The following is a 27,386-nucleotide window of genomic DNA, read 5'->3' on the forward strand; positions in this document are numbered from 1 at the left end:
CATTTGCTGTCAGCTGTCCCCTCTGCCTGTGGGCAGCTCTGTGGGGGCTCCATGGGGCCCACCCCTTCACCTTCTTCAGGCCTCCAACGTCCATGCCATTTGTCACAGGGGCTACCTCCCAGCCCGGTTCTCTCTTCCTCCCCCACATCACCCTCACCTTTGCATAAGCAGTGTCCAACACCAAGGAGGCGCTCCATGCATAGCACCTGCCTGTAGCATGGCCATTCACGTCATTATGAGGCATTGTAGGGACCACGCAGGGAGGTGACTGCTCCTCAGAGGTGCAGTCCCCGGGTTACAGCCCTCCCAATCCATGGCCCCTTGCCTGGGAGGGAGCCCATGTCAGGAAGTCCTCCAGCCTGGGGTCTTCCCTGGCTCTCTTCCAGCGACTCTATTCCTCCCCATCCCAGACCAGGCACCCCAGAACTCCGCCCCATAGCCCCGATACCAGGATTTTGTCCATCGTGCTGGCTGCATCTGGTTAATGGGCTGTGAACCCAGCAGCACCTCCCCATGGACCCCATTAGCACCCAGGCTCGAGGGGTAGAGGCTCGGCCGACTAAGGCATAGGACAAGTACCTGTGCTCTGTGCGCCGCCTCGTGACGTCAGCCAACTTCCTCCTGTGAGTCAGAAGCTTCCAAATAAATAGAGAAATAAATAAAATAACCTTCCACTCTATAACCCTGCTCCCCGCTCTGGGACCCCCCAAATGATATTAACAGCGACACACGTGCACCTGCTGACAGAGCCCCCGGTACGGGCAGTTGCACCAGCAGTGACTCGGGGACTCCTCTCCTCATTCAGCATAGCTGGGCTTCCCACTGGACAGGTGCAGAGACGCTGGCTATGACTGGAGAAAGCCGAGACAGGGAAGGGGAGGGCTGCGGCCCCAGCCCGAGCCTCCCTGGGGAACCTTGCTGGGAACACATCAGTCCACTCACCCGCTGGCCTGCTGGCCTTGCCTCTCCGACCCACTCTCCACCGACAAGCAGCACTCAAGGAGCACAGCCCATATTTAGAGCCCCACAAGGGCAGGTGCACCCCAGCCAATACTACCATTTCATCCCCATTTTACAGGCTGGAAAACTGAGGCCTCGCCTTCCAGGAAACAGAAGCTAGAAAGCATTTCCAAGAACTTACATTCCTCACTGATCTCTTTCTCCTTTTTTTTTTTTAAGATTTGCTTATTTATTTTTTATTGCAAAGTCAGATATACAGAGAGGAGGAGAGACAGAAAGATTTTATGTCCATCGATTCACTCCCCGAGCAGCTGCAATGGTCGCAGTTACACCAATCGAAAGCCAGGAGTCTGAAGCCTCTTCTGGATCTCCTACACAGGTGCAGGATCTCAAAGCTTTGGGCCCTCCTCTACTGCTTTCCCAGGCCACAAACAGGGAGCTGGATGGGAAGTGGGGCTGTCAGGATTAGAACCGGCTCCCATAATGGGATCCCGGTGCATGCAAGGAAAGGACTTTAGCCACTAAGCTACCACACCAGGCCCGTCTCTCTCTCTTTCTCCTTTTTAAAAGGGGATTTATTTCATTTATTTGAAAGGTACAGTTGGGCCCAGTGTGATGGCTCAATTAGCTAATCCTCTCCTTGCAAGTGCCAGGATCCCCATGGGTGCCAGTTCGTGTCACGGCTGCTCCACTTCCCGTTCAATTCCCGGCTTGTGACTTGGGAAAGTGGTTGATGATGGGCCAGAGTCTTGGGACCCTGCTCCCACATGGGAGACCCAGAAGAAGCTCCTGGCTCCTGGCTTCAGATCAGCTCATCTCTGACCATTGCAACCACTTGGGGAGTGAACCAAAGGATGCAAGATTCTTCTTTCTGCCTCTCCTCCTCTCAGTAATTCTATCCAATAAAAATCAATCAATCAATAAATCTCAGAAAGGAAAAGAGGGAAAAAAGAGAGAGGCAGAAAGAATGAACAAGATCTTCCACACACTGGTTCATTTCCCAAATCTGGCACAGAAACTCCATCTGGGTCTCCCACTTGGGTACAGAGTCCCAAGACTTTGGGCCACTTCCACTGCTTCCTCAGGCCATTAGCAGGGAGCTGGATCAGAATTGGAGCAGCCAGAACACAAACCGGTTCCCATATGGGATGCTGGCATTTTAGGCAGTAGCTTAAGCGGCTGTGTCACAATACTGGCCCTTATCCATCTCTCTTTAAGAGGCAAGAGAGAGAAATGGCTGAGGGAGTGACTGCCTGCCAGCGTCCTAATCCCAGCCTTCAGAACTGTGTAGCTCTGTGCTCCCTAGTTAGTTTTCTGGAACCTTCTGCATAATGGGCATAATGACAGCAACTTTCCCATCAGGCCTTGCTTAAGAAGTAATCAATTTCGGGCCCGGCGCGGTGGCCTAGTGGCTAAAGTCCTTGCCTTGAATGTGCTGGGATCCCATATGGGCACCAGTTCTAGTCCTGGTAGCTCCACTTCCCATCCAGCTCTCTGCTTGTGGCCTGGGAAAGCAGTCGAGGATGGCCCAAAGCCTTGGGACCCTGCACCCGCGTGGGAGACCTGGAGGAAGTTCCTGGCTCCTGGCTTTGGATCGGCACAGCACTGGCCATTGCGGTCACTTGGGGAGTGAATCATCGGACAGAAGATCTTCCTCTCTGTATATCTGACTTTGTAATAAAAAAATAAATAAATCTTAAAAAAAAGTAATCAATTTCAAGGGCTGGCATTTTGAAATAGCGAGTACAGCTGCCACCTGAGGTGTTGGCTATAGGAGCACTAGTTTGAGTTCTAGCTGCACTAGTTTGAGTTCAGTTCCCTGCTAATGGTCTGAAAAGGCAGAGGAGGATGGCCCAAGTGCTTGGGCCTCTACACCTATGTAGGAGACCCAGAAGAAGCTTCTGGCTTCAGACTGGCCAAGTTCTGGTTGATGTGGCCATTTGAGGAGTGAACCAGTGGATGGAAGATGTCTCTGTTTCTCTCTAACTCTGCCTTTCAGATCATTAAAATTTTAAAAATATATAAAGATAAACAAGTCCAAATCCACACCAAGTGAGCTGGTGGCCACACCCATCATGGGGTAGGGTTTCTGACAGCCCTACATACTCCAGCATTTGTCCCTGTTCCCAGGGGAGTCCCCTGGCCTGAGTCCCCGCAGCTGGAAGGTGGGAAGTCAACATTAGCAGGTAGATGTGCTTGGACGGTGAAGCCCTCTTTGCAAGGGTGTTAGCATCCCTGGCAGAGACAGCAACCTTGCCCCAGACTCAGAGAGGACAAGGTCCTGCCTAGGTCACACAGCTCATGCGTGGCAGGCTGCAAAGCCAGGCTTGTGTGTGTGTCCAGATGCAGCTGACCACCCTCCAGGGAGCGCCACCCCCATGAAGCTCCAGGGAGCAGGTGAGGGGTGGCCCCTGTCCCAGCTTCACCTGGGGCTCTGTGGCCCCTCATTCTTGCTTCCTGCTTAGCCTAGGGTGCCTCTACTCCCTGAGCGCTCTAGGGTGGGGACCCTGAGGTGGCGTGGGTGATAGTGGAGGGTGCAGCCCCCTCTATCAGCCTCTGATTGGGGCCCTGCAATCCCCCAGGATTTGGTGCTTGGAAAGCTGACGTTGGGTTGCTATGGTGATGGGTTTGGGGCGGTTGCCATGGCAGCAGAACTAGCCCGGGTTTAAAAATATCTAGGAGGAGGTTTGTGTTTGTGTGTGAGTGTGAGTGTGTGACCGACCGTGCTGTTGTGTGCGACCAAACGGGAGAGCTCGGGATGTGTGTGTTTGTGGGGGGTGGGGGCGTGGAGATGGGGCCGTGTGCGGGCCGAGTAGCACACAGCCTCCCTTGTGTATTGTGTGTGTCACTGGGTGGCACCCAACCAACGTCTGAACATTGTGTGTCCCGGACTCTGAGTGTTTGCGGCCACCTGCATGGTGTGCAAGGCCTGACGGAATCTGCCCACCAGTCCACATGGCTCACGCCAGTAGCATATGTCTTATGTGACCTAGGCCATGTATGTCCTGAGGCTCTGATCATATAGGTGGAATTTCTCAGGGTACATAGCGCCAGACAGGTAGTTGGGAATGGCCCTGAATCTGGGCACCTAGGGCATACACAATGTTCTGGTGTGACTTGTCTGTGTGTGAAAGCCTGTGTTGTGTCTTTGGGTTCATCTGACTTAGAGGTGTGTGTGTGTGTGTGTGTGTGTGTGTGTGTGTGTGCACACGCACGCCTGTCCCCTGGGAGCCTTCACACGTCAGAGTGCACCTGTGTGGAAGTGCAGGGCTCCCATACACCTGTGCACCCCCAGTAGGACCTGCATGTGTGTCACAGCTGTAGAGCTGGGCCTGCCTGGGTGACGTGACTCTGTATGACTAGGAGGGTCCCAGGGGGTGAATCTCAGAGTGACCCTGGGATCTCCCTGTACTCCCGTCCCACCTCTCCCCTGTCTCCATGACAACCAGCTCCTCAGCTCTGCCTCCCTCCTCCCCACCTCTCACACACACACCTCAGGGACCAGGAAGATGGTGAGGGCGTATTCAGTCTGCACTGGACCACAGCCCCTCCTTTCTCATCCCCTTGGCTCCAGGGATAATGAAGGGAGGGGACAGATGGGCGACCACCCCGTCCACCCCAGGCCATCTGCTACCCGGCATGCCGGCGACCTGGGCAGGAAGTGGTGTGGAGCCCATCCCACCACCACTCGGAGCACCCTGGGAGCTCCAGGAAGTCCCTCGGAGTCCAGCCTTGGCTCAGGCTGACCCAGGAAGGAGAGAGTCCTCAGTGATGGAGAATACGGGACAAGGGAGCTTAGGGACCAGATGACACGAGAGAGCAGCTGCAAACAGGGTCGCCCCTTGCCAGCGACTGGTTCCGTGGATCCAGCTTTCCCTCCATCCACACTGGCGGGGCGCCCCCACCCTCCACCTTTCCTGTGGAAAAGGGGACTTTTTCAGTCCCCTGAACTGACGGGCTTACTGTGCAGGGGGACACAGCACTCTTAGGCCCCTATGTCCTGGGGTGTTGGGGGTTGGTTTGAAGCCAGAGCCTGCTGGATGCCAGGCTTGGGGTCACAAGCTCTAAGTTGGATTCCCCTTTCAGGCAAGTGCCCTGAGCCCTTACAGCTGCTCAGGGCTGTCAACCTGAAGACGCTCTGAGCCGAGTTTGGTATCGTAACCGAGTAAGGTTGTGCGACTCAGTCTTCCCATCTGCCGAGTGGGCGTGCACACACACACACAGTTGCCGGCTCCGGGCAATGAAGGTTAGAGCGCCCGTGGAGCCAGAGCCGGCGCTGAATAAGCGCTCACTAAAAGCCGATCCCAGGGTCCCTAGCTCAGATCCTGGAGGGGCAAGAAGCAGGTCCCTCTCGCTGGCAACCCCGGATGGGGGGGCGTGGCCAACCCGCAGGGGGCTTCCAAGGAGGACCAATGAGGGCGCCGCGGGGGCGTGGCCCTGGCCGGCACGGGCGTGGCCTCGCGCGGGAGGGCGGAGCCAGCGGCGGTGGGAGCCCCCGGGAAGATGCTCGGGCCCGCAGCCACCGCCTGGGCCGCCGCCGCTGCCGCCCGCGCCCGCCGCCCCCGGGACCCCCACTAACGGCCGCCTGCGCTCCTCCGGCCCCCCGCCCCGAGCAGGGCCTGGGGGGCTCGGCCCTGCGCCCTGGGGAGCCTCCCCGTCCGCCACCCCCGGGGGCGCGGCCAGTGGCCGGCTTCCTAGATCCTGAGAGAGAGAGAGAGAGAGAGAGAGAGAGAGAGGAGACAGAGACCCCACCCACCCCTCAGTTCTCCCCGGGCTCGGGTCGGAGACCCCACACACACACTCACACACACATACATACATACACCCCGTGCCTTCCCACTCGGTTCACATCCGCTCTCCGTCCGCACCCCCGCCACCCCCCCCCAGAGCCCGCTCCCGCCCGCCTCCCCTCGCCGGGGCTCCCCCTCCCCCACCCGCGCGCCCCCTCCCCCTCCCACATCCCCTTCCCTCCCCCGCCCCCCCACCATGAGGATGATGGCCGCCGGCGCGGTGCACGGCCTCTTCACGGCCTCCGCGGCCCCGCAGCCGCCGCCGCCCCCGCCGCCGCCGCCGCAACCCCAGCCTCCCCAGCAGCCGTCGCCGCCGCCACAGCAGCCGCCGCCGCCGCCGCCGCAGCCGCCGCAGCAGCAGCAGCCGCCGCCCCAGGCCCCCCCCATGGAGCCCGAGGCCCCGGATTCCCGCAAGAGGCCCCTCGAAACGCCCCCCGAGGTGGTCTCCACCAAACGCAGCAACACGGGAGGTGAGAGAAAGGGGCTGCGGTGGACGCGCGGGGCGCGGGGTTGGGGTGCCGGGAGACAGGCCCTCGCTTCTTTTCCATCCTCCCCACCAGCACCACCAACCGTGGCAGGTGCAAGGCTCCGGGGACAGCAGCGGCGCCCCTCCCCGAGGCGGGGGGCGACGAGGGAGGAGAGTCGGGGAGGGGGCCTGACCCCCTCCTCCCCTCGCGGCGGCCCGGGGCTGGGAGCTTTGTCTAGGATGAGAGGGGTTGGGGGGGAGGGGTGGCAAGTGTCCTTGTGGGGGGGCGCGGAGGATGAGGGGGGGCGTGGGTCCCCCCGGGCGGGTGTCCGCGTGTCCTTGAGGGGTGTGTGATGTGACTCTGGCAGGGCAGGGGTGTTCCCGGCTTGCGTGTCCCGGCGGGGGGGAGGGGATGGAGGGCAGGAGGCCTGGGCACCAGGAGCCGCCAGCCAGCCAGCCAGTCAGCCAGCCGCTTCCCGGGGATGTCCTGGTCCAGGGCTGTCCCTCAGGGAGGCTGGGGTGAAGGCCCCTGGACAGGATCCGTGCTGGGTGCCTGCTGTGCTGGGCATGGGGGGGGGGCAAAGTGGAGGAAAGGGTGGGTGTGTAAAGCCAGGTAGAGGGATGTAAGGCTGGCACAGGTGTGCGTTTGTGTCAGTGCCGGCCCTGTACAGCCTGGCTGAGGAATAAGAGCGCTGTGACGCTGAGTGTGTGTTGTGTGTGTAAGGAAAAGGGCGAGATCAGAGGGGCTGGGCTCCATATTTGAGACCCTCCAGTGTGCAGGGGAAGGTGTGTGCCCATCACCCCAGAGGAGGCTGAGGCAGAGCAAGAAAGGGTTTGTGTGTATTGTATGTGTGTGTGATGCAAGGGGGTGTGTGAATGGGCTTGGTCCTGGGTGTGAGCCTTGGTGGGCTGTGTACATCAGAGGAAGGGGTGACACGAGTGTGTTAGTAGGCAGGGTGGAGACCAGGCGATGCTGGGGATGGGCTGTGACAGGGACAGGGTGTGGGTGTGACTGAAGATGCTGTGGTTGGGTGTGACACATGAGGTGTGCGACAGTGACATCAGAAGGGGTGTGTACAACGGAGTGGGGGGGAGGTGGGTGTATGCCGAGGGAGGGGCAGAGGCTTGTGGGCGAAACGCCCCAAGGGTGTGTAATAAGGAGAGGGAAGGACACCCCAGGCAGGCAGATCTGTGACAACCAGAGGTGTGTGTGTGTCATGGTCGAATGTGAGACCCCAGAGATGGGAGGGTCATTCTGTGGGTGTGTCACACAGGAGGGCGGGCATGTGTGAGAGAGAACCAGACAGCTGAATGGGTGACATCGGTGCAGGGAGGGAGGTATGCGTGAGAGGCAGGGGCCCTCTGTGTGTGTGTGTGTGTGTGTGTGTGTGTGTGTGTGTGTGTGTGTGTGTGTGTGTGAGTGTGCTCAAGCAGGCATGTACATCAGGGAAGGGAAGCCCAGCTGGAAACTCCAGGTGCCTGTCCCTGCAGCAGGCAATCAATTAGGGATGGGGGGTGGTCCTGCCAGCTCCTTGGATGAAGAGAGACCCCAGAGCAGACAGGCCCCTCCTCCACGGTCACCTTGGCCACAAACCTCAGCTTCCTCTGGCGTTTTCCTCCGGATGGGAGAGAGATGGCCCTGGGCCCCGTACACCCTGCCCTGTCGGCCAGAGGTGGCATAGAGGGGCTGGGGGTGGGAGTTTGGGGAGCCTCTTTCCCTCACACCCCTGTCCCATCCATGTGGGACAAAACTCAGAAGCTCTCCTGCCACCCCCTCAGCCCCGCCCCGCTGCCTGCCAGAGTATCCATCACAAACGGGAGGAAAGGGAAGTTGGGGGAAGGGTGGGAGAGGACTTCCTGTCCTTCTTCCTGCTCCCCCCACCCCCGCCACAGCAACCCCCAGCACCACATGAATGTGTCCCCACCAACTTCCTTCCCTCGTTCCTGCCTCACTGGTATTCCTTGTCCTAGAGAGGCTGGGAGGACCCAGGAGGTCCTGGGTTCTCCCCGCTCCCCTCCTGTGGGCAGGTGTCCCACCCTTACAGGGACTGAGTGGCTCAGTCAACTCTGAGGGCTCCATATCAGGCAAACAGCTGGTGCAGCTGCCACTGCCCGTGACTGTCACCTCCACCTCCTCTCTGTAGAGTAGGGTCCATGTGAAAAGCAAACACTGGCCCAAGGTCACACAGCTCCCGGGGTGGCCAGGCCACCTGAGTCCCCCAACTTGTATACCTACTCACTGCACTCTCCAGTCTCCCTCAGCCACGGGGAAAGTGGGACACGTCTTTAGAGACCATTTCCTCCTGTCCTTCTCCCCCACCCCACTTCTCTATCTCTTAAGTTCCCGTGGAGAAACTGAGGCCAAGAGATGTACAGGGTGGGGAGTAGGGCTGCTAAAGCTTCCAAATGGACTTGGATTTCCAAACCAAGGACTCCTTCATGGGTGTGGAATGCTGTCCTGTCTGGATGTCCCGGTCCCCAGCTGCCCCACTGACCACTGCACTCCCGCCGGCGTGATCGCTGTATGACTTACACGGCGTCCCATAGAATTCTCCTGACACGACGGGGTTGTGACGCTCGAGGCTGAGGTTGACGGTGCTGCGATGCAGTGTGCCAGGATGTGTTCTGGAAAGTGGATCGTGTGATTGTCACTACAGTTCTCTTCTGTCACCTGTTGGACAAAGGAAGGCACAGAGAGAGGCTGAGTAACTTACCCAAGGTCCGCGATCAGCCAAGGAGAGGGAAAGACACGTTTGGTGATGCGGGCAGCCATGACAGCAAGCCCCAGGCTCCGATCGGGATGCTGAGGTTCACATGGGTGTGGGGACTTTTCCTGGGTGTCTCAGCCAGGAGTGACAGACTAGACAGATCCAGCCTTTTCCCTCAGCAGCCAGCCTGACCCTCCTGCCTGTCCCTGGGGACAGACGGGAAAAGAAGGGGAGATGATGACAATGGCCTTCACACCAACTCCTCTGGGCACGTTGACTTGGCCTGCAGGTGCCGCTGGGAGAAAGGCAAGGCCCTGAGGGAAAAGGACTTGGGAAAAGAGATTGGGTGACAGTCCCAGACAGGGACTCAGTGGGAAAAAATAAGTACCTTCTGGCGAAACAGTGACAAAGGGCCTTGGGAACGGATATGGCTACTCATGCTGCGGTGGTCTTAGCCTCCGAAAACTCCCAACTGCATTCCCACCTCTGTCATCCACAAATACAGGGAAAGAGAAAAAAGGATTCTTCTACAGATATTCTCCCTCCCCCGGCAGACACCTCACCCCTACCCGGCTCCCCCCTGCCCACCAGGAGCACCATGGGCTGCTCCTGACACCCCTCACTCTTTAAGACCTTTCAGGGTTTCCCCTGTGCTCATTGCCATGTCACAGACTGCTCTGAGTCTTGGGCTCCTTGTCTGGAAAATGGGGGACAGTGAGATCTACCTGTCTGGGCTGCCGGGTGCGATCGATCGTGTCTGTGCAGCCCAGGGCATGAGCGCTGGCGCCCAGCACTCAGCAGGCACCGGCGTCATCATCGCTCCCCTCACCACACTGGCCCGTCCCATTCTCACCGTCCCTGGTGATTCATTACAGGGAACTTCCCCTCGCTCAGACGGTCACAACCAACTGAGCCAGAGCCATCACACCTACCCCCCCCAACCCCCTCCTAGAACACGCACTGGTTCTCACCCAGACAGCCAAGGCCAGCGTTGGTGGAAGGACGTCACACACCTGACGCCCCCACCCCCACCTCCTCCTCAGCAGCCTCACCCCGCACCCTCACATCCCGGTGACAGCACCAGCATCACCTCCCAGCCTCCTCGTCCCCTCTCATCTCCCACAGCACTGGGTCCCAAGGACCACCCCAGCTGTGGCGCTCCCTCTAGGCTCCCAATGACAGACACGCCCACAGCACACGTGCCTTCTGCTCTGCTGTGGTCATTCATGATCGCCCAGGGCCAAGCCAGCCACTTTCCAGGGATGACGCGTGCTAACAGTGAAATGGGCCACACTCTTACTACAAATCTGCAGAAACAGATGTTATTTATGGCTGGCGGGGAGGGGCTGGTTGAGCTTCAGAAGCTTCCCAGAAACCTCCCTGAGGCAGGTGGGCGCTAAGGCCATGGGGAAGGCCAAGGGACTGGGAGGGAAAGACTACTCCTTGATGAGGTGGGGGTGCTGGAACTATTAACAAGAGGGAAGCAGACTCGTGGGCAGGCTTCCAGGGGCCATCCTCAGCATTGCCAGGAGAAGGAGCTGGAGTCCCCAAGGGAAGACCCTTGTTGCAGGCAGGGCAGGGGTGGTTCCAGCAGGGCGTGGAGTAGAGGGGAGCTGTGTAACGTCTTGGGGCTCTGCGTTCAGCTGAGGTCTTGTGGCTGTCCCAGCCACAAGGCAGGCTGGGAAATAGGGGTTTTACTTCTTCTTTGGGGAGGGGCTCATCTCCCCCCTCAACAAGAAGGAAGATTCTGCAAAGGCTCCGAGCAGAGTTTTTGCAGGTGGGAGGTCATATTTCCTAGGAGGACCACCTGAAGAGGGGTGGGGGGACCACTGAGCACCCCAGGGTGGAAGCTGTTGGAGGGGATGCTGAGACCCCCAAGCTGCTTTTCCTCTCTGACATTCCTGTGTGGAGAAGGAGGCAGTTATCAGCCGTGATTGTGAGGCGTTCACTTCGCACAGAAACGTTTGGGTAGCTAAGGAATGTCAAGGAGATGGGCTTTGCCTGGAAGGGTCCCTCCTGTGTCCTTGATCCTCACACCCAGGCTGGTGCAGAGTGGGGGCTTCAGGAAGTGTTGGCTTAGAAGAAGGAGGGAAGAGAGTGGGGAAAGAAAGGAGAAGGGATGAGGGTGGAGACAGAGGGATCTGAGGCTGCTCAGACCAAGCCAGGGTTGGGGGAGAGCTCGAGCAGGGTGATTGACACTCTTACCTCCTCAACAAAAACCCCCAATTTTTTTTTTAAGATTTATTACTTTTTTTTTTTTTTTTTTTTGGAAAGGCAGTATTTACAGAGAGAAGGAGAGACAAAGCTCTTCTGTCCACTGGTTCTCTCCCCAAGTGGCTGTAACAGCCAGAGTTGATCCAATCTGAAGCCAGGAGCCAGGAGCTTCTTCCAGGTCTCCCACATGGGTGCAGGGTCCCAAGGCTTTGGGCCATCCCAGGCCACAAGCTGGAAGGGAAGTGGAGCAGCTGGGACATGAACCAGGACCTATATGGGATGTTGGCACGTGCAAGGCAGATAATTAGTCAGTTGAGCCATCCTGCTGGCTGCCAAAACCCCAATTCTTAGGCTTTTCTCCCCTGGTTCACAGCACACTGCTGGACTCCTCTGTTGACAGTGACAGCTCTGGTGTCTGCCACTTCTGCCTTGAGCCATCCTTGGTTGCCTACATGTTTCCTGTGATCACAGTCACCTTGCCTGACTGCCACATGCGTCCCAGTGGCCAGATAAGCAAACTGAGGCTGCCCATATGGAAATTCTTAGACAAAGCTGGAGGAGGTGCGAGGGAGAGGAGCAGCCGATGGGGAGGAGCCTTCTCCGGCTATCTTCAGAGACCCCAAACGCCTCCAATTCCCGAGAAGGAAGCGGCTTGGAGAAGGAGAGAGGGGATGGAGTGCCAAGGCTTAGTGAGGAGTCTCTCCCCATCTTTCTGAGCCTTCCAGGCATAAAGAGTCCCATCTCTGAACCTGGTGTAGGGGTAGGGATGGGGAGCGGGGACCCCGCAGGGAGGAGAGGGCAGGATGATGGATGGGGAGGCCCCCTGGGGGGGGGGTTAACGACTTAATAGGCTTAATGGACTGATTAGGTAAGTTTTAAGAGGATTGTCTTGAGCTTGGAGAAGCCCCTTAAGTCTGAACCCCCTTCCCCAGCCTCTCCGCTGCACACCACATCAAAGAGCCCAGAACTTTTCAAGGGAAGAGGCCAGGCAGAGGTGTAGGGGGGCCTCCCCACCGCTCATTTCAACCTGAGCAGACTTCTCTCTTCCTTCTCTCTTCTTTAAGGCTTCCTTTGCTTGAAAGAGAAAGTTGGCAAATCCTGGGGGTGTGGTTTCAGGTTGGCTCCTCCCCCTGTTTTGCCCAAGGCCTGTCGCTCCTCTGCCAGGAGTGCTGATGAGCCCCAGGGGCACGTGGTCAGCTCTATGGACAGTGGCCCACAGCGAGACCCTGGGATAAGTGGCTCTGAAGGCTTGCAGTGGGGGGTTCCATCCCAGTCCAAGGTTTAATGAAAGCTCCCCAAGACGTTGCAGCATTGGTTGGGGACCTACAGGGCAAAGGGAGTTTCAGGGTGAGGGGAAGGCAATGCCAGGCCAGACAGCATTTGCAAAGGCCCTGGGTGATTAGTGGGAACTTTTTTGGGAACAAGATTGGGGAGGTCGAAAGCTACCGAAACTGTTTTAACAGTGGGCGGAGCCAATGGCAAAGGGTTGAGAAGTCTCTAGAACGCCTACCTTGGGCACATAAAAGGGCAATTAGGTTGGTTAGAGGGTAGAGAGGCTAGGGCCTTGCCAGGAGGTTGCAGGGTAAAGCCCGAGGCTGCACAAACCACCATGGACACTGCCTCCAGGTCCAAGGCTGCTCTGGGACTTGTCAGTCTTTCGCCACCAGCAGGAAGAGTGGAAAGAGATTGGAATCAGCTTTAAACATCAATCTAGGATGGTGCTTTCTCTGGGTCTCAGTCTCCTGTCGCGGGGAAAGTAGAGCTCGTTCTAATTGGCTGAGTAATGGCTGGCGATGACAACACTTCTGGCAGGGGTGGTGGTGGCGGTGACCAGCCTGCCTCCACCTGCCCACCCAGGCTGCAGCCACCTCCCCACCCTCGCACTTCGCCCCAGGGTCCCCAGCTCTGCCAATTTACCAGGGGCCAAAGTCAAGGCCCTTCAATGTCAAATCCCTAACTCCCCATCCCCTTCGCTCCCCTCCTCACCTCCCAGACTGTGCTTGCTCCCTCACTCAGCCCTGACACACAAGCCTCTCACTCTTCCTGCCACAAGTCTCATGTGCCCCTGCCCACGTCGGGCTCAATGGCAGCTCAGGCTGCTGCTAGCCCCAACAAATGGTGGGAGAGTTCTTCACCTTTTCTCCCTCTTTTTTTTTAAGATTTATTTTATTTTTATTGGAAATTCACATATACAGAGAGGAGGAGAGACAGAGAGGAAGATCCTCCATCCAATGATTCACTCCCCAAGCGACCGCAACGGTCGCAGCTGAGCCAGTCCGAAGCCAGGATCCAGGAACTTCTTCCAGGTCTCCCACGCGGATGTAGGATCCCAAGGCTTTGGGCCGCTTCCACTGCCTTCCCAGGCCACGAGCAGGGAGGCTGGATGGGAAGCAGAGCTGCCAGGACTAGAACTGGTGCCCATATCGGATCCCGGCGCGTTCAAGGCGAGGACTTTAGCCACTAGGTCACCACACCAGGCCCTCTCCCTCTCTTTGGTAAAACACTTCCTGGGAGTGCCCCCGTGAAAGCCTCGTGCGAAGAGCAGTGTTAGTGGAGTCCCAGAACATGGTTTGTGTCAGGTGCGGTGCGCCGTGGGGGTGAGCAGTGCCACCCTCCCTCTGACGCTGGCCGTCGCTTTACCACATCTCACATCCTGCCTCTTTGTGTTCACTTAGGCCTCCCAGCATCTGACATCAGTTGCATTGTCTGTCTCTCCCCAGTGTCGCAGAGTGGATCAGGGTGAACCCTGCCCGGGGTGACTTGTTAAGTTTCTCTGGGTCTTATATGCTTCCTTGGCTGGTGAAATCAAGCAGCTTTGCCTGTTTTTCTTGTTGGCTGTATCCATAGCTGCCGGGTCAGGCACATGGAGCAAGTGCTGGGGCACAGGGGGAAGGAGGAAGAGAGGGCCGTTCTTTGTGCCCATCTTCCAGCTTGGTGCACTCCAAAGGTGAAGACCAAACCCCGCCGTGCAAGTGCACACACAGACGCCCCACCTGACCCTCTTCTGCCCTGTGTACTCCTGCAGAGGAAGGCGAATATTTCCTGAAGGTGCTGATCCCCAGCTACGCAGCGGGCTCCATCATTGGCAAGGGCGGGCAGACCATCGTGCAGCTGCAGAAGGAGACGGGAGCCACCATCAAGCTCTCCAAGTCCAAAGATTTCTATCCCGGTGAGGCCCGCCCCAGGTCTCTGCCCTGGACCTGTCCTCCCTGTAGCCCCTCCCATCTGCATCCTGGCAGAGGGGGAAGGGCTGCCCTAGAGGGGCAGTGAAAGTGGGGGGCAGGTAAGGGAAAGGAGGGTAAGATGGCTTCCCCCTAAGGGAGACAGAGCTGCCCCCAGCTGGAGGGGCCTGGCTGAGCAGATGGGGGTGGGGGCAGGGCAAGACAATGGGCCTGCTGCATATTCATGAGCTCATTTGCATGGTGTGCTGGCAGATGTGTCCCCTTCCCACACACCTGCCCCCTCGGGTCAGCTGGAGAAGCTGGGAGGGGGGTGGGCAGCGAAGGCAGGTGCCAGGGGATCCTCTCTGAGCTTAGGGACCAACTGTCCATGTTACAGCACCTTCCCCTCCCCAGAACAACTCTTTCTGGATTTCTGTCCCCACTACTTGCCCAGTCTTGGTCCCACTGGTTTTCTTCTCTCTGATTCCTCCAGTGTCTCTGCCTTGGTCCGTTTCTGACTTTGTCAGCTCCCATTCTCGCCAGCCTCTCTCTGCCTGCTCCTCTTTCTGCTTGGCTCTTGGTTCTGTTCTGATCTCGCTCAGCCTCATGGCCTCCTGGCCTCCAAGCCCATCTGTCCATCCGTCTGTCTGCCTTCCCTCTCCTCTTTCCTTCCCGGACTGTCGCCCTCCTCCCTCCTCCTTTCTCTTCCTTCCACTTCTCAGAGCCTCCCTCTCTCTTCAAACCTCATCCTGGTCAGCCCCTGGCTACTACTCTGCCCCTGTCCTGGGGAGCACGGTCCTTCCCTGCCCTGCCCAAGCCCAGCCCTGGCCTTTGCTTGCCCTCCTCGGCCTCGGATCTCAGCCCCCCTTGCTGTTTTGTTGTTTTGATTTTCTGCCCTCTAAACCCAGACCATTCTTGCTTCCATCTCTTCCCTCCCCCAATACTCGCTGTAGTCTCTCTCAGTATCTCTCACCCTCCCAAGACCAATGTCTGAGCATCCACATGTGGGAACCCAGGATGCTCCCTGGAATCACATCTGTGGTCCAGCACTGGCTCTAGTTGCTTCTTAATCCCCTGGGATCTTTTTAGGTCAAACACCAGAGCTGGTGCACGCAGGGTCAGGATGCACTTTCTCCCTCCCTCCCTCTCTCTCTCTCTCTTACTCTCTCCCTACTCCTCCCTCCCTCTTGTTTCTACATCCACCCCTCCCACTCCCTGCCTCTCATCACACTAAGCAGCTTTGGCAAGGGGTTTAGAGAACATTCTAGTGACCCAGGCTCATGCCCTCCTTTTCTCTGCCACCCTGGCCCAGTTTGCCCCGCACCCCCAGAGCCCACAAGACACCTCTCTGGCAGGGACGTTCATCTGAGGACACTTGGTCCCTTGCCCCTGGATCACATTCTGTGCCGTGAGCCACATCATTCCCTCCTGTCCCTGCCCCAACTCAGAGACCCGCCCCCTCAGGGCAGGCGGCTGAGAAACCTGGAGGATGGGAGTGGTAGTGCCCAGTTATTCTCTCAGGCTGAGTGTCAATCAGGCAAGTGCCAGAGCCAGGGTCTCCGTGGACACCACCACCCTGATCCCAGGCTCTCCTGCCTCTCCTGAAAGGTGTAAGTTTGTCAGCCTGTGGCTGATCCAGACTCAGGTGCAGGCCATAGCCTCCTCCATCCTGGTCCCATTCCTCAAGCTGTTGAGCCACGCAGGAAACGGCCCTGTGTGGGGAGGCAAAGATGGGGACAGGTGACTTAGTCCAGGTGTGCGGACGGATGGTGATAAACCCGGAGTGGTCAGTGTGCGAGCAGTGGATAGCTCAGAGGACGGGCATTCAGGCAGGGCAGTCAGAAGGGCTTCCTGGAGGAAAAGCTCAGCTGGACAGGACAGAGCTAGGTGAAGCACAGGATGGAGGCTCCTGGAAGTCAGTCCACTATGTCTGGCGGCTGGGGAGCAATTTTTTGATGTAACTGAAGGGTAGCAGGCAGGGGAGACGGGAGACATGCGGAGGCTATAGGGAGGGGCTCCCACAGACTGCACTTGGGTGCATGCCATGAACAGATGCAAACCCCAAGGAGGGGCAGGACACACAGAAGGAGTCCCCTTCTGACTGGTGGACCCCTTGTGCTCGCTTCAGCAGCACATATACTGACTGGTGGACCCCAAAGCCCCATCTCAACCCTTTTAGGTCGGGCTTGGAGTACTGTGGTACAAAAAGAGGAGTTATGTATCCCACGTCTGCCCAGGCTCCCCATCCCCTACTCAGTGAAGTCCCTTCTTATATTGAACAAATCCCTGACCCTCCCTACCCCCACAAAAAAAAAAAAAAAGCCAAGGAGATGCTGTTGGTTGGTTTTCTGCATTTTCATTGATTTATAAGACACTTGATGCTGCGTGTAGACTCAAGAGATGGCTCACCTGCCTTGGCATAGATTCTTCCTTAATATCAAAAATACCAAAAAGGAATAAACAAAACCCTGAAATCTTTAGCTGTCCTCTCCAACACACATCCATGGACCCCCAAATTCAGCAAAGGATGTCATGGTGGCAAGGAACACAGGTGTCTTGCACCAGACACCTGGGTTCCAAATCCTGAAGGTATCCTGCGGCTGGCTGAGCGAGCCCAGACAAGTCTAGGCTCTGTCTGGGTGTCAGTGTTGGTAGCAGGTGGACGGCAGTAGTAACGGCCACCACGGGAAAGAAGGTGAGCAGAAATCCGGGAAGAGCTTAGAACAAGTCTGTGCTCCATGTTGCATAACTGCCAGCTGTTGTCCTTGAGTTAAGGACTCTTAACTCTTTTCTCTTCCCATCAGCACCCCCGGTGGGTCCCCAGGGAAGGTGTGTGTGGTGGGAGCAGGAGAGGAGTCTGAGACTTCTAGAGTTGGAAGGCCGCTGGCCCTGGGCCGGTCTCTCTGTGAGGGGTGTCCCCTCCTCCCTCCTGTCCCTCGGTTCCCAGTCCAACCCACACCCTTTCCTATTTACACCCACATGAAGGCAGCCTGCACGCTGACTCACCCTTGGCCCAGACCAAAGCATTGTTGGGGGCGGGGAGGGGAAGGGAGGTAAGAGTGAGGCTCCTGGCCCAAGGCGGGTGGGGACTGTTAGGGACACTGAGACAAGTGGCAGGACTGGGAGATGACAGCCCAGCCAGGGGTCCTGGATGGGCAGGCTGGCACGTGCAGTCTGTACCCTCACAGGACTTTGCACAGACCCAAGGAGGTGAGTGGGGCCTGCAGACAGGGGCCCAGGCAGGGACAGGGACACAGAGGCACCTGGCACAGCCCTGGCTTGGCCAAGGCGCTTGCCTTCTCACCTCAGCCACCCACGGCCAAGTGGTCTTTGTCTTGCAGTAGTACACGTACACATTTACCATCTTGCATTCCGTCCAACTTCAATTGAATTTGCTGTCCCCCTCTCCCCTCATGCTCAAACACACCAAAGAGGCTTGTCTCATACACACACACACACATACACATAGCTCCCACCCTAGAGTCTTAGTGACACCCTAAAATGAGGCTGTCACTTTTCACTCACGCCTGTACTCACACACACAGCTCTCACTACAGAGTCTTGGCAACACCAGAAATAAGGCTGACTGTCCGTTTTCACTCACACCTGTGCGCGAACACAAACACACTACAATCTCATTCCCCGGACACCTCCCAGCCACTCGGTGGGATTCTTTGTTCCCTCCGACCCCTCGGCACACTCAACTAGGTCTCACAAATAGGACCCTGGCCATGGCACCGAGGTCTTCCCCACACGCAAAGCTGGGCTGCCCAAGTACACACACACACACACATGCTGCACTCATACAATCTCATGGAGTCGCATTCTGGGCACAGTGGCATACCGAATCTCTCTCCCAGGTATACATCCCAACACACTAGCCTAGGTCCCCAATCCTGGCCCATAGGAGGATGCCCAGGGTACAGCCGTGGACTGGATCTGGAGACTGTCCAGCCACAGGATGGCCCACCCCGCCCTTCTCTCCCAGTCCCTCAGTCCCCACTCTACAAGGGAGTTGCCTTTGACCCACCCAGCCCCTGCCTACTCACCCGGTCCACTCCCCTGCCCTCCCCTGCCCTCCCCCGCCCTCCTCAGCCTTCCATCTGGTGGGTCTGGGCAAGACACTCGGGCCTCTCTCTTCTGCCTCCCCCATCCCCCAACCCTTCCCCATCCTCTCCAAAAGCCTAGAGGCCTTCGCTGCAGGCTTTCATGGGGTTGCCATAGCAACAGGGCTTCGTCCCTCGTCCCCCTGGGGGTGGGCTGAGGACCCGGCCAGCCAGACCGATAAGGGGGTTCCAGTTACTGTGGCAACCAGTGCAGGCCTGAGCTCTTGGGCTTCTAGAAGGGGTTGGGGCTGAGGGGGAGGAGGGAGGGAGGAGAGCTGTGAGTGAATGGTTGCCAAGGTAACCAGGGAGCCAGCAAGAACGGGGAAGAGGCAGCTGAGCCCTGGCTCCCCCTGCCCAGTGCCGCTGGTAGACAGCACAAGGCACTGAGGCATCCTCCCATCTCCTCCCATCTCTCTGGTTTGAAGGCGGAGTTGTGGGGGGGCCTCATTCCTGCCTGATGAAGAATGCTCATCCTCTTTCCCTTACTCCACAGGAACCACAGAACGGGTATGTCTAGTACAGGGCACGGCCGAGGCCTTGAACGCTGTGCACAGCTTTATTGCCGAGAAGGTTCGAGAAATCCCACAAGCGATGACCAAGCCTGAAGTGGTCAACATTCTTCAACCCCAAACCACGATGAACCCTGACAGAGCCAAACAGGTCAGCTCGGCAGGAGGACAGGGAGTGGGGCTGCCTAAGTCCCAGCCAACACCCACTTCCCACACCTCACCCCGCCTCCAACTCCACGGGTGTGCGTGACCAGGACAAATGCCAGGACACGCTGTTGTGACTGACTCCAAGGAAAGAGAGAGAAAAGACCACTCCCATCTCGATGGTTCACATTCCCCCAGTGCTAGCCCCAGCCAGGGCCAGTGTGGAGCAGAAGGAAGGAGGAGCCAGAAATTCTACCCCGGGCTCCCTCCTGGGAGGCACAAACCCTGCCTGCCCTTTTGGGTACTCATGAGCAGGAAGCTGGGACCAGGAGCTGGACCCATGTGCGGTGGTGTGGGGCTGGGGTTTTGTCTCACAAAGCTGAATGCCCACCGACCTGAGTAAAAGTGTTGTGTTTTTTTTAATGAATACATACGAAAGGCTAGGAGCTCCGTTAGCTCCTCTAAGCCTCCAGACCCCAGGGAGAGGGCCTGATTCATAAAAAAGGAGAAGGTCTCGAGGACTGTGACCTAAACTCCCTGCTCAGCCATCCTTCCTCTCCTTTCCACTTCATCCCTCTTGTGTTTCCCAGCAACCTGCCTCCCATTTCCTGCTCTCATCGGAAGTGACCTCAGCAACTGCTCAGCCTCGTCCCAGGGTTTAACCAGGGGCGTTCTTTTCTCCTTCCTCCACCCTTCGTCCCCACGGGGCCTCTCCTCCTCAGCACCTCGGTAGGAAGCAAAGGAAGGGAAAAGGGCAGCATCTTTTGTTACCCTGGTTCAGGGTGGTGGGAGGAAGGCGGGACGGAAGGGGCGTGGCCTGGGGCAGCTAGCCAATGGCATTCTGGGCCTTGCGGTTGCCATGACGACGGCGCGCACCGGAGCAGGTGTCCTCGGGACGGAACCTCCGGCCGTGCTTGCGCGGGCGCGTGTGATGCTGACCGCGTCAGGGGAGCACGGGGCTTCTGTGCCCTTCGCCTTTGCCCCTAAATCCTCCCCCAAAATACTCGAGCGCTCGAGGCGAAAGGGGCCTGGGTCAGCAAGGCTTCCTGAATGTCTAGCACCTAGAGACAGGTCCCGAGGAATCAGGGATTCTCGAGTTCTGTCGCCGCCCCGAGGTGAGACGGACACTACACAGGCCTCAGTTTCCCCCACGTTCAGGAATCCTCGATAGCCCACCCCAAAGCCGCACGAGCTCGGGGCGCGGAGCGCGGCCGCTGTCCTTGGTGCTGAAGCCGCTCCTTTGCTGGCGCCCCACAGATCTGCCCAAGGTGTTCCCACCATGGACACCAAGGCGAGGGCATCTGCGCTTCCTCCGCCTCTTTCGTGGCCTCCAGGGACTCCGGGTTTGGCAAGGGTTTGTGGATGTTGCAGGGGAAATGGGATCGGCACCAGCATCGGTTCCTGAGCCTGTCCACAGGACCTCTGAGACAGTTCCATGAACAAGAAATAGAACCAGGGTTTACCCTATGCCTTATGATTCAGAGGGTCCAAAGAAAGAGAGAGTCAGCTGTGGAGTAGAATCCTACTGAACTTCCTGGGTGACCTTACGCACAAGTCTTGGTTTCTCCAGGCCTTACTTAGAAATTTGGAACATGAGATTACTTATGGTACCTACATACGGATGGCGGTTAATAGTCAGTGATGTTTGAAAAGTACTTGGTGTGTATGCCTGCTGCACGGGAAGTTATCAGCAATTTTTAGCTCTTGTTGTTGTTTCTTTTTTCAAGATTATTTTTATTTGAAAGGCAGATTTTACAGAGAGAGAGGGAGAGAGATCTCCCACCCATTGGTTCACTCCCCCTGAATGGTTGCAGTGGCCAGAGCTGAGCCAGTCTGGAGCCAGGAGCTTCTTCCAGGTCTCCCACATAAGTATAGTGGCCCACAGACTTTGGCCATCTTCTGTGGCTTTCCCAGGCATATTAGCAGGAAGCTGGATGGGAAGTAGAGTAGCCAGGACTTCTCTCAGTGCTCACATGGATGCAGCTGTTACAGGTGGCTGTACCATGACAAGCCCCCAGCTCAGTTTTTAAAACACTACAAAGTTCAAACAAATAGGCTGTCAGTGGCCTGGGGATCACAACTTTGAGTATCTAGGCTAGATCAGCCGATCTTCATCCCTAGCTTAAATCCAGACTCTTGGGTTGCAGCCTGAAAACACTGAATCGAAATTTCGGAGAGAAAATCTCTGATGGATCCTGACTCTATTAGCCACTACCTGTGTGACCTGACTCAACTTGTTTACTTGCTGCCTCCATTTCCTAGCCTGGAAAACAGGGTCGTAACAGTGCCTTTGTCAAGAGGTTGTGGGGACAAAGTGCCTGGGGATGTGGCCTGCACTGTGTTAGCCGTCGGGGGCTTTGTTGTTGTTTTAATATTTGACAGTTTCCGCAAGTCTCCTGGTGTGGTCATCTCGGGTCTTTCTGAGCAGTGCTGTGGCTCTAGGATTGTAAGAGTCTGGGCGTGTTTTAGTCTGTGATTCTACCTGTTGTGTCATTGTGGGACGCTGGGATTCTGGGGTGTGAGGTGGTGCAGGCGATGCTTCAGTTGAATAACCAGCCAGGTGAACCACGGTGGTGTTCATGTAGAAGCAAGGACAACGAAGGCATACAATAGTTAGAAACATTTGCCAGTTCACAGGAAACTAGGATTTGCAGCTTTCCCTCTGTATAAACCAGTACTCTGCAGGGACCAAGGGCTTGCTACGGTGCCAGTCACTAGGATCTTACAGACCACCCACCAGACCACGCGCCCATTGCATATGTGTGGGGAGAGAGGCTGTGATAATTGACAAGGACTTCCCTGGGCCATGCATAAAGCAAACCTACAGGGCCTGGCGCCAAGGCCTAGTGGTCAAAGTCCTCTCCGTTTTTTTTTTTTAAAGACTTATTTTATTTTTATTGGAAAGGCGAATATACAGAGAGGAGAGACAGAGAGGAAGATCTTCCTTCCGATGATTCACTCCCCAAGTGAGAGCAACGGTCGATGCTACACAGATCCGAAGCCAGGAGCCTCTTCCAGGTCTCCCACGTGGGTGCAGGGTCCCAAAGCCTTGGGCCGTCCTCAACTGCCTTCCTGGGCCACAGGCAGGGAGCTGGATGGGAAGCGGGGTTGCCAGGATTAGAACCGGCGCCCATATGGGATCCCGGGCGTGCGAGACGAGGACCTTAACTACTGCGCCATCGTGCCAGGCCCAGTCCTCACCTTGAATGCTCTGGGATCCCATATGAGCGCCAGTTCTAATCCCAGCAGCCTCACTTCCCATCCAGCTTGTGGCCTGGGGAAATAGCTGAGGACAGCCCAAAGCCTTGGGACCCTGCACCCACATGGGAGATCAAGAAGAGCTCCTGGCTTTGGATCAGCACAGCACCAGCCATTGCAGTCACTTGAGGAGTGGATCATCAAACTGAAGACATTTCTTTCTCTCCTCCTCTCTATAATATATCTAACTTTGCAAAAAAATAAATTAATAAATAAAAATAAAACAAACCTACATCCCTAAGCCTTCCAACCATTTTAATTTTTTTTTTATTGGAAAGTCAGATATGCAGAGAGGAGGAGAGACACAGAGGAAGATCTTCCATCCACTGATTCACTCCCCAAGTGGCCACAATGGCCGGAGCCTAACTGATCTGAAACCAGAAGCCAGGAGCTTCTTCCAGCTCTCCCATTTGGGTGCAGTGTCCCAAGGCTTTGGGCTGTCCTTGACTGCTTTCCCAGGTCACAGGCAGGGAGCTGGATGGGAAGTGGAACAGCTGGGACACGAATTGGCACCCATTTGGGATCCCAGCACATGCAAGGTGAGGACTTGAGCCGCTAGGCTACCACACCAGTCCTGGATTGTTTTATTGAGATCGCTTTGACATATGGGTCCTTCACCATAGATTTTACTGTGTTCAGAGTTTTGCATCCCTCGCAGCAGCTGATAGAAAATCTCCATTATCTCTCCCAAGACAACTCCGCACTTTATCAACCTCTGTCCTCTCCCATCTCCTGGTAACCACTTTTTCACTTTGTCTCTGTGTATTTCTGAGCATTTGTGTAAATGGATGCGGCTTTCTGTGGTGGATGGAATATTCTCTGGGTTCACTTGTGTTTGCAGTGTGTATCATGTCAGGATTTGATTCATTTAAATGTGTTGCCAAATAATGCTCCATTGTGCGGCTATGCCACGCTTTCTTTATCCATGAAACTTTTTTTTTAATAATGTAGAAAAGGAAGGTGACTAGCTATAAGATGATTTATACATTTATATTTGAGAGTCAGACAGGGACAGAGAAAGAGTGCCCATCTGCTAGTTCATTCTCCCCAATGCCCTTGATGGCTGGGGGCCAAGGCTGGGCGCCAGGAACTCCATCCAGGTCTGCCACATGGGAGGCAGGGACCCTGCCTCTTGGGCCATCACCTGGCTGCCTTCCAGGGTGTGCATTAGCAGCAAGCTGGAACTGGAAGCACCTGTCCTAAATAAGATGAACTGTAATATACAAAAGAGTAGAAGAAACAAGGAAATAGTTGGCTTCCTGCACCTTAACCTGGCTAAGGGAAACAGCTACAATGCACAATGATGGAAACTTTACACTAATGCTGATGTTGAAGTTTTCTGAAATGATGACAGCTTCTGGGCAGATTCAGAACTAGGCAAAGTATGGGCTTGCCTTGGTCCACTGATAGCGTCATTCTTGGACATTACAGTAGGTTTTAACATCAAGCAACAACAATAAGAAGAAGAGGAATTGATTCTGTTCCAGGCTCAGAAATCTAGCTGTCTGCAACATCACTGTCCAGGGTATCGCAGTTGTATGGGACCTGGCACACCTCTTCGTTGTGACAACTCCTCTCGGTCCTGGGATGCAGTCCCCTGTAGCCAATCTGTGTTCACATCTCCCCCCTAGTCTTTGCAGCAACCAAAATTGGACTCACAAATTTCTTACCCCACCTCCGTCCCACCCCGATATACCTAGAGGGTACTTGGATATAGAGAGGACAGACGGTGGCTCAAGTTACAGGTCTGAGTTGGGGGTCTTAAGGGGGGAATTGATGCGTTGAAATGCTCCCGGAAAAGTTAAAGGAGCCAATGAGTTTTAAAATATCTCCCGCTGGAATTAAAGTTGATCCGGTTGGAGGGGAGTCTTTAGCCTAGTGGGTAAGATGCCTTCGCTCCGTAGTAAGAATCCCTGGCTCTGGCACTTGACTATAACTCCCCATTCTTGGGGACCCTGGAAGGCAGCAGGGATGGCTCAAAGAATTGCATTGCCCCTCTCCACGTGGGAGGCCTGGAATGAGTTTCTAGCTCCTGACTTCAGCCCCTACTATTGTGGGAATTTGGGGAATGAACCTGGGACAAGAATCTTTTCTGTCTCTCTCCAACACATCAATCTAAAAGATGACCAGATTTGTAGCTGCTCGAGACAGGCGGGTGGTCGAAGGGTAAGACTGTGGTGTTAGTAAGTGAGCACTCTTCTTGTCTTGGAGACATTTAACACCTGCCTTTTCAGGCAGAAGGTGTTGATGCTGCTGTCTGTCTTCAGCCAGGTTCATACCCCGAACTGGCTGGTGACCAGCCGACACGGGAGCCTGGGCGTATGTACAAGCTGCCTTCATCCCATGTCCCCACATGCTCTTCCCTGTATGTGTGTCTTGTCCTCATCTAAGGTCACCACTCACAGTGGATTAAGGTCTCACTGTCATGGTTTCATTCTAACCTAATTATCTGCAAACACAGTCAGACTCTGAGCATTGGGGGTTAGAACTACAACTTGGAGATGTGAGCAGGATCCAATTCCTCCCCATATCCAAAGACAAAGAGAGGGAGGGGTTCGGTGGGAGATCCACATCGCAGAGTGGGAGAGGCCAGTGCAGCAGGAATTCAAGAGACTGAGTTTTAGCTCCTTCACTATCAGGATGAGCTTAGACCAAGTTCTTTTTGCATTTCTTGGACCTCAACGTGAGAATAGTGAAGAGTCAGCTGGGGTTATGGGACAGGGCAAGGCAAGGACACGTGCAAGCTGGAAGCAGGATCCTAGTAGAGCCCATTGGTTCAGCCATTGGATGCAGGGGAGATACTGGGAATTTGGAGCACATGGGACCAAGTGTGCTAAAGGGCTACTGAAAAGATCCAGAATATTAGCTGTTCATTTATCATCCACTGAGGAAACACTTCAATATTTCTAATGTGTTCTTTTTAATTAATTAATTAATTAATTTGAAAGGCAGTCACAGCAAAAGAGAGGAGGAGAGATCTATATACAGAGAGAGACCTTCTGTCTGCTGAGTTCACTCCCCAAATGATTGCAGTGGTCATGGCTGGGGCAAGACAAAGCCAGTTGCCCAGAACTCAATTCCAGTTTCCCCACATGCATGACAAGGACTTAAAGCCCTGAGCCATCCCAGGGCTCCCAGGGGGCAGTTTAGCTGGCAGTTGAATCAGAAGCAGAGGAAGAGATGTGGGCATCCTAAAGAGTGTGTCAACCACTATGACCAACTCCCATCTTACTGTAACAAGTTTGACTAATTCCTTTCCACTGTACCAACTTTGTACAACCCCGGGGGGAGGGGGGGAAGGGTGGCGGGGACACTTGCTGTATGCCAATAGGTAAGCTGGGTCTGGCTTTGTACACCAACCAGGAGGTGCCCTCCCCTGCTACGACCTCAAGATGGCCACCGTAAAAAGCTTCTCTCTTGCTCCCCTCGCAGGCCAAGCTGATTGTCCCCAACAGCACGGCCGGCCTCATCATCGGTAAGGGGGGCGCAACGGTGAAGGCCGTCATGGAGCAGTCCGGTGCGTGGGTGCAGCTGTCCCAGAAGCCCGAGGGCATCAACCTCCAGGAGCGTGTGGTGACGGTCAGCGGCGAACCGGAACAGGTGCACAAGGCCGTGAGCGCCATCGTGCAGAAGGTACAGGAAGACCCCCAGAGCAGCAGCTGCCTCAACATCAGCTACGCCAACGTAGCTGGCCCCGTGGCTAACTCCAACCCCACCGGTTCACCGTACGCCAGCCCAGCCGACGTGCTGCCCGCTGCTGCCGCCGCCGCATCAGCCGCCGCCGCCTCTGGCTTGCTGGGCCCCGCCGGCTTGGCCGGAGTGGGCGCCTTCCCCGCAGCCCTGCCCGCCTTCTCAGGCACCGACCTGCTGGCCATCAGCACGGCGCTCAACACGCTAGCCAGCTACGGCTACAACACCAACTCCCTGGGCCTGGGCCTCAACTCGGCCGCCGCCTCGGGCGTCCTGGCGGCCGTGGCCGCAGGTGCCAGCCCCGCCGCGGCCGCGGCCGCCAACCTGCTAGCCTCTTACGCGGGTGAGGCGGGGGCCGGGCCAGCGGGAGGAGCTGCCCCGCCGCCACCCCCGCCCCCTGGAGCCCTGGGGTCCTTTGCCTTGGCCGCGGCCGCTAACGGCTACCTCGGAGCCGGGGCCGGCGGCGCCGCCGGCGGCGGAGGGGGCCCGCTGGTGGCAGCCGCCGCGGCAGCAGGTGCAGCCGGGGGCTTCCTGACGGCGGAGAAGCTGGCTGCCGAGAGCGCCAAGGAGCTGGTGGAGATCGCGGTGCCTGAGAACCTGGTGGGCGCCATCCTGGGTAAAGGGGGCAAGACGCTGGTGGAGTACCAGGAGCTGACAGGCGCCCGCATCCAAATCTCCAAGAAGGGCGAGTTCCTGCCAGGCACGCGGAACCGGCGGGTCACCATCACGGGCAGCCCCGCGGCCACGCAAGCCGCTCAATACCTCATCAGCCAGCGGGTCACCTACGAGCAGGGGGTGAGGGCCTCAAACCCCCAAAAAGTGGGATGAGGCCTGCGCGCGCGTGTTCCCTCCCTCCCTCCCTCCCTCCCTCTCTCCTCCTCCTCCCTCTCCTCCTCCCAGCTCCTGACCTCAGCTTGGGATCCTGGTGCGCCGCTGGGGCTGGGGCTGGGGCAGGGGCTGGGGCTGGGGCAGGGGCAGGGGTAGGCCGACTGCACTCCCCCTTTTCTGGTAGTCATAGGCAGGATTGAGCGACAGAGGTTGGGGGGCAGGGCTAGAAGCCCCCTCCCCAGCCCGGAACTGACCCCTTCTGCCCTCCCTCCCTCCCTGGGCTTAGCCAGGCCTCCCCCTCCGCTCCCAGGGCCCAGGTCTGTGTGATATCTGTATATATTGCATTTTGTTGATTTTAATAGAAAACAAAGCGTTATTTTCTCTTTCTTTCCCTCCACTTTTTTCTCTTCCCCTCCCCTCTTTCCTTTTTTTTTTTTCTTTCTTTTTTTCTCTTTTTTTCTTTTGGTAAGGATTCCTCCTCCCTGCCCTTTGTTTGAAGTTTTTATTTCTATTGGGGAGGAGGGGGAGGGAGCCTCTACATCACCTGGAATG

The 27,386-nt window shown here is 56.6% G+C and overlaps 1 protein-coding gene across 1 annotated transcript; it reads left to right on the top strand.

Annotated features, from left to right (window-relative positions):
* The first annotated feature begins 6,129 nt into the window (after positions 1–6,129).
* Positions 6,130–26,834, top strand: LOC121153818 (RNA-binding protein Nova-2). Its single transcript, XM_040976560.1, has 4 exons — positions 6,130–6,220; positions 14,164–14,307; positions 18,899–19,065; positions 25,749–26,834. The coding sequence occupies exons 1-4, from the start codon at positions 6,136–6,138 to the stop codon at positions 26,832–26,834; spliced, it is 1,482 nt and encodes a 493-aa protein (XP_040832494.1). The 5' UTR covers positions 6,130–6,135.
* Positions 26,835–27,386: the final 552 nt, after the last annotated feature.

Source organism: Ochotona curzoniae, unplaced genomic scaffold, assembly GCF_017591425.1.
Source record: "Ochotona curzoniae isolate NIBS_2020 unplaced genomic scaffold, NIBS_Ocur_1.0 contig_2699, whole genome shotgun sequence".
Lineage (NCBI taxonomy): Eukaryota > Metazoa > Chordata > Mammalia > Lagomorpha > Ochotonidae > Ochotona > Ochotona curzoniae.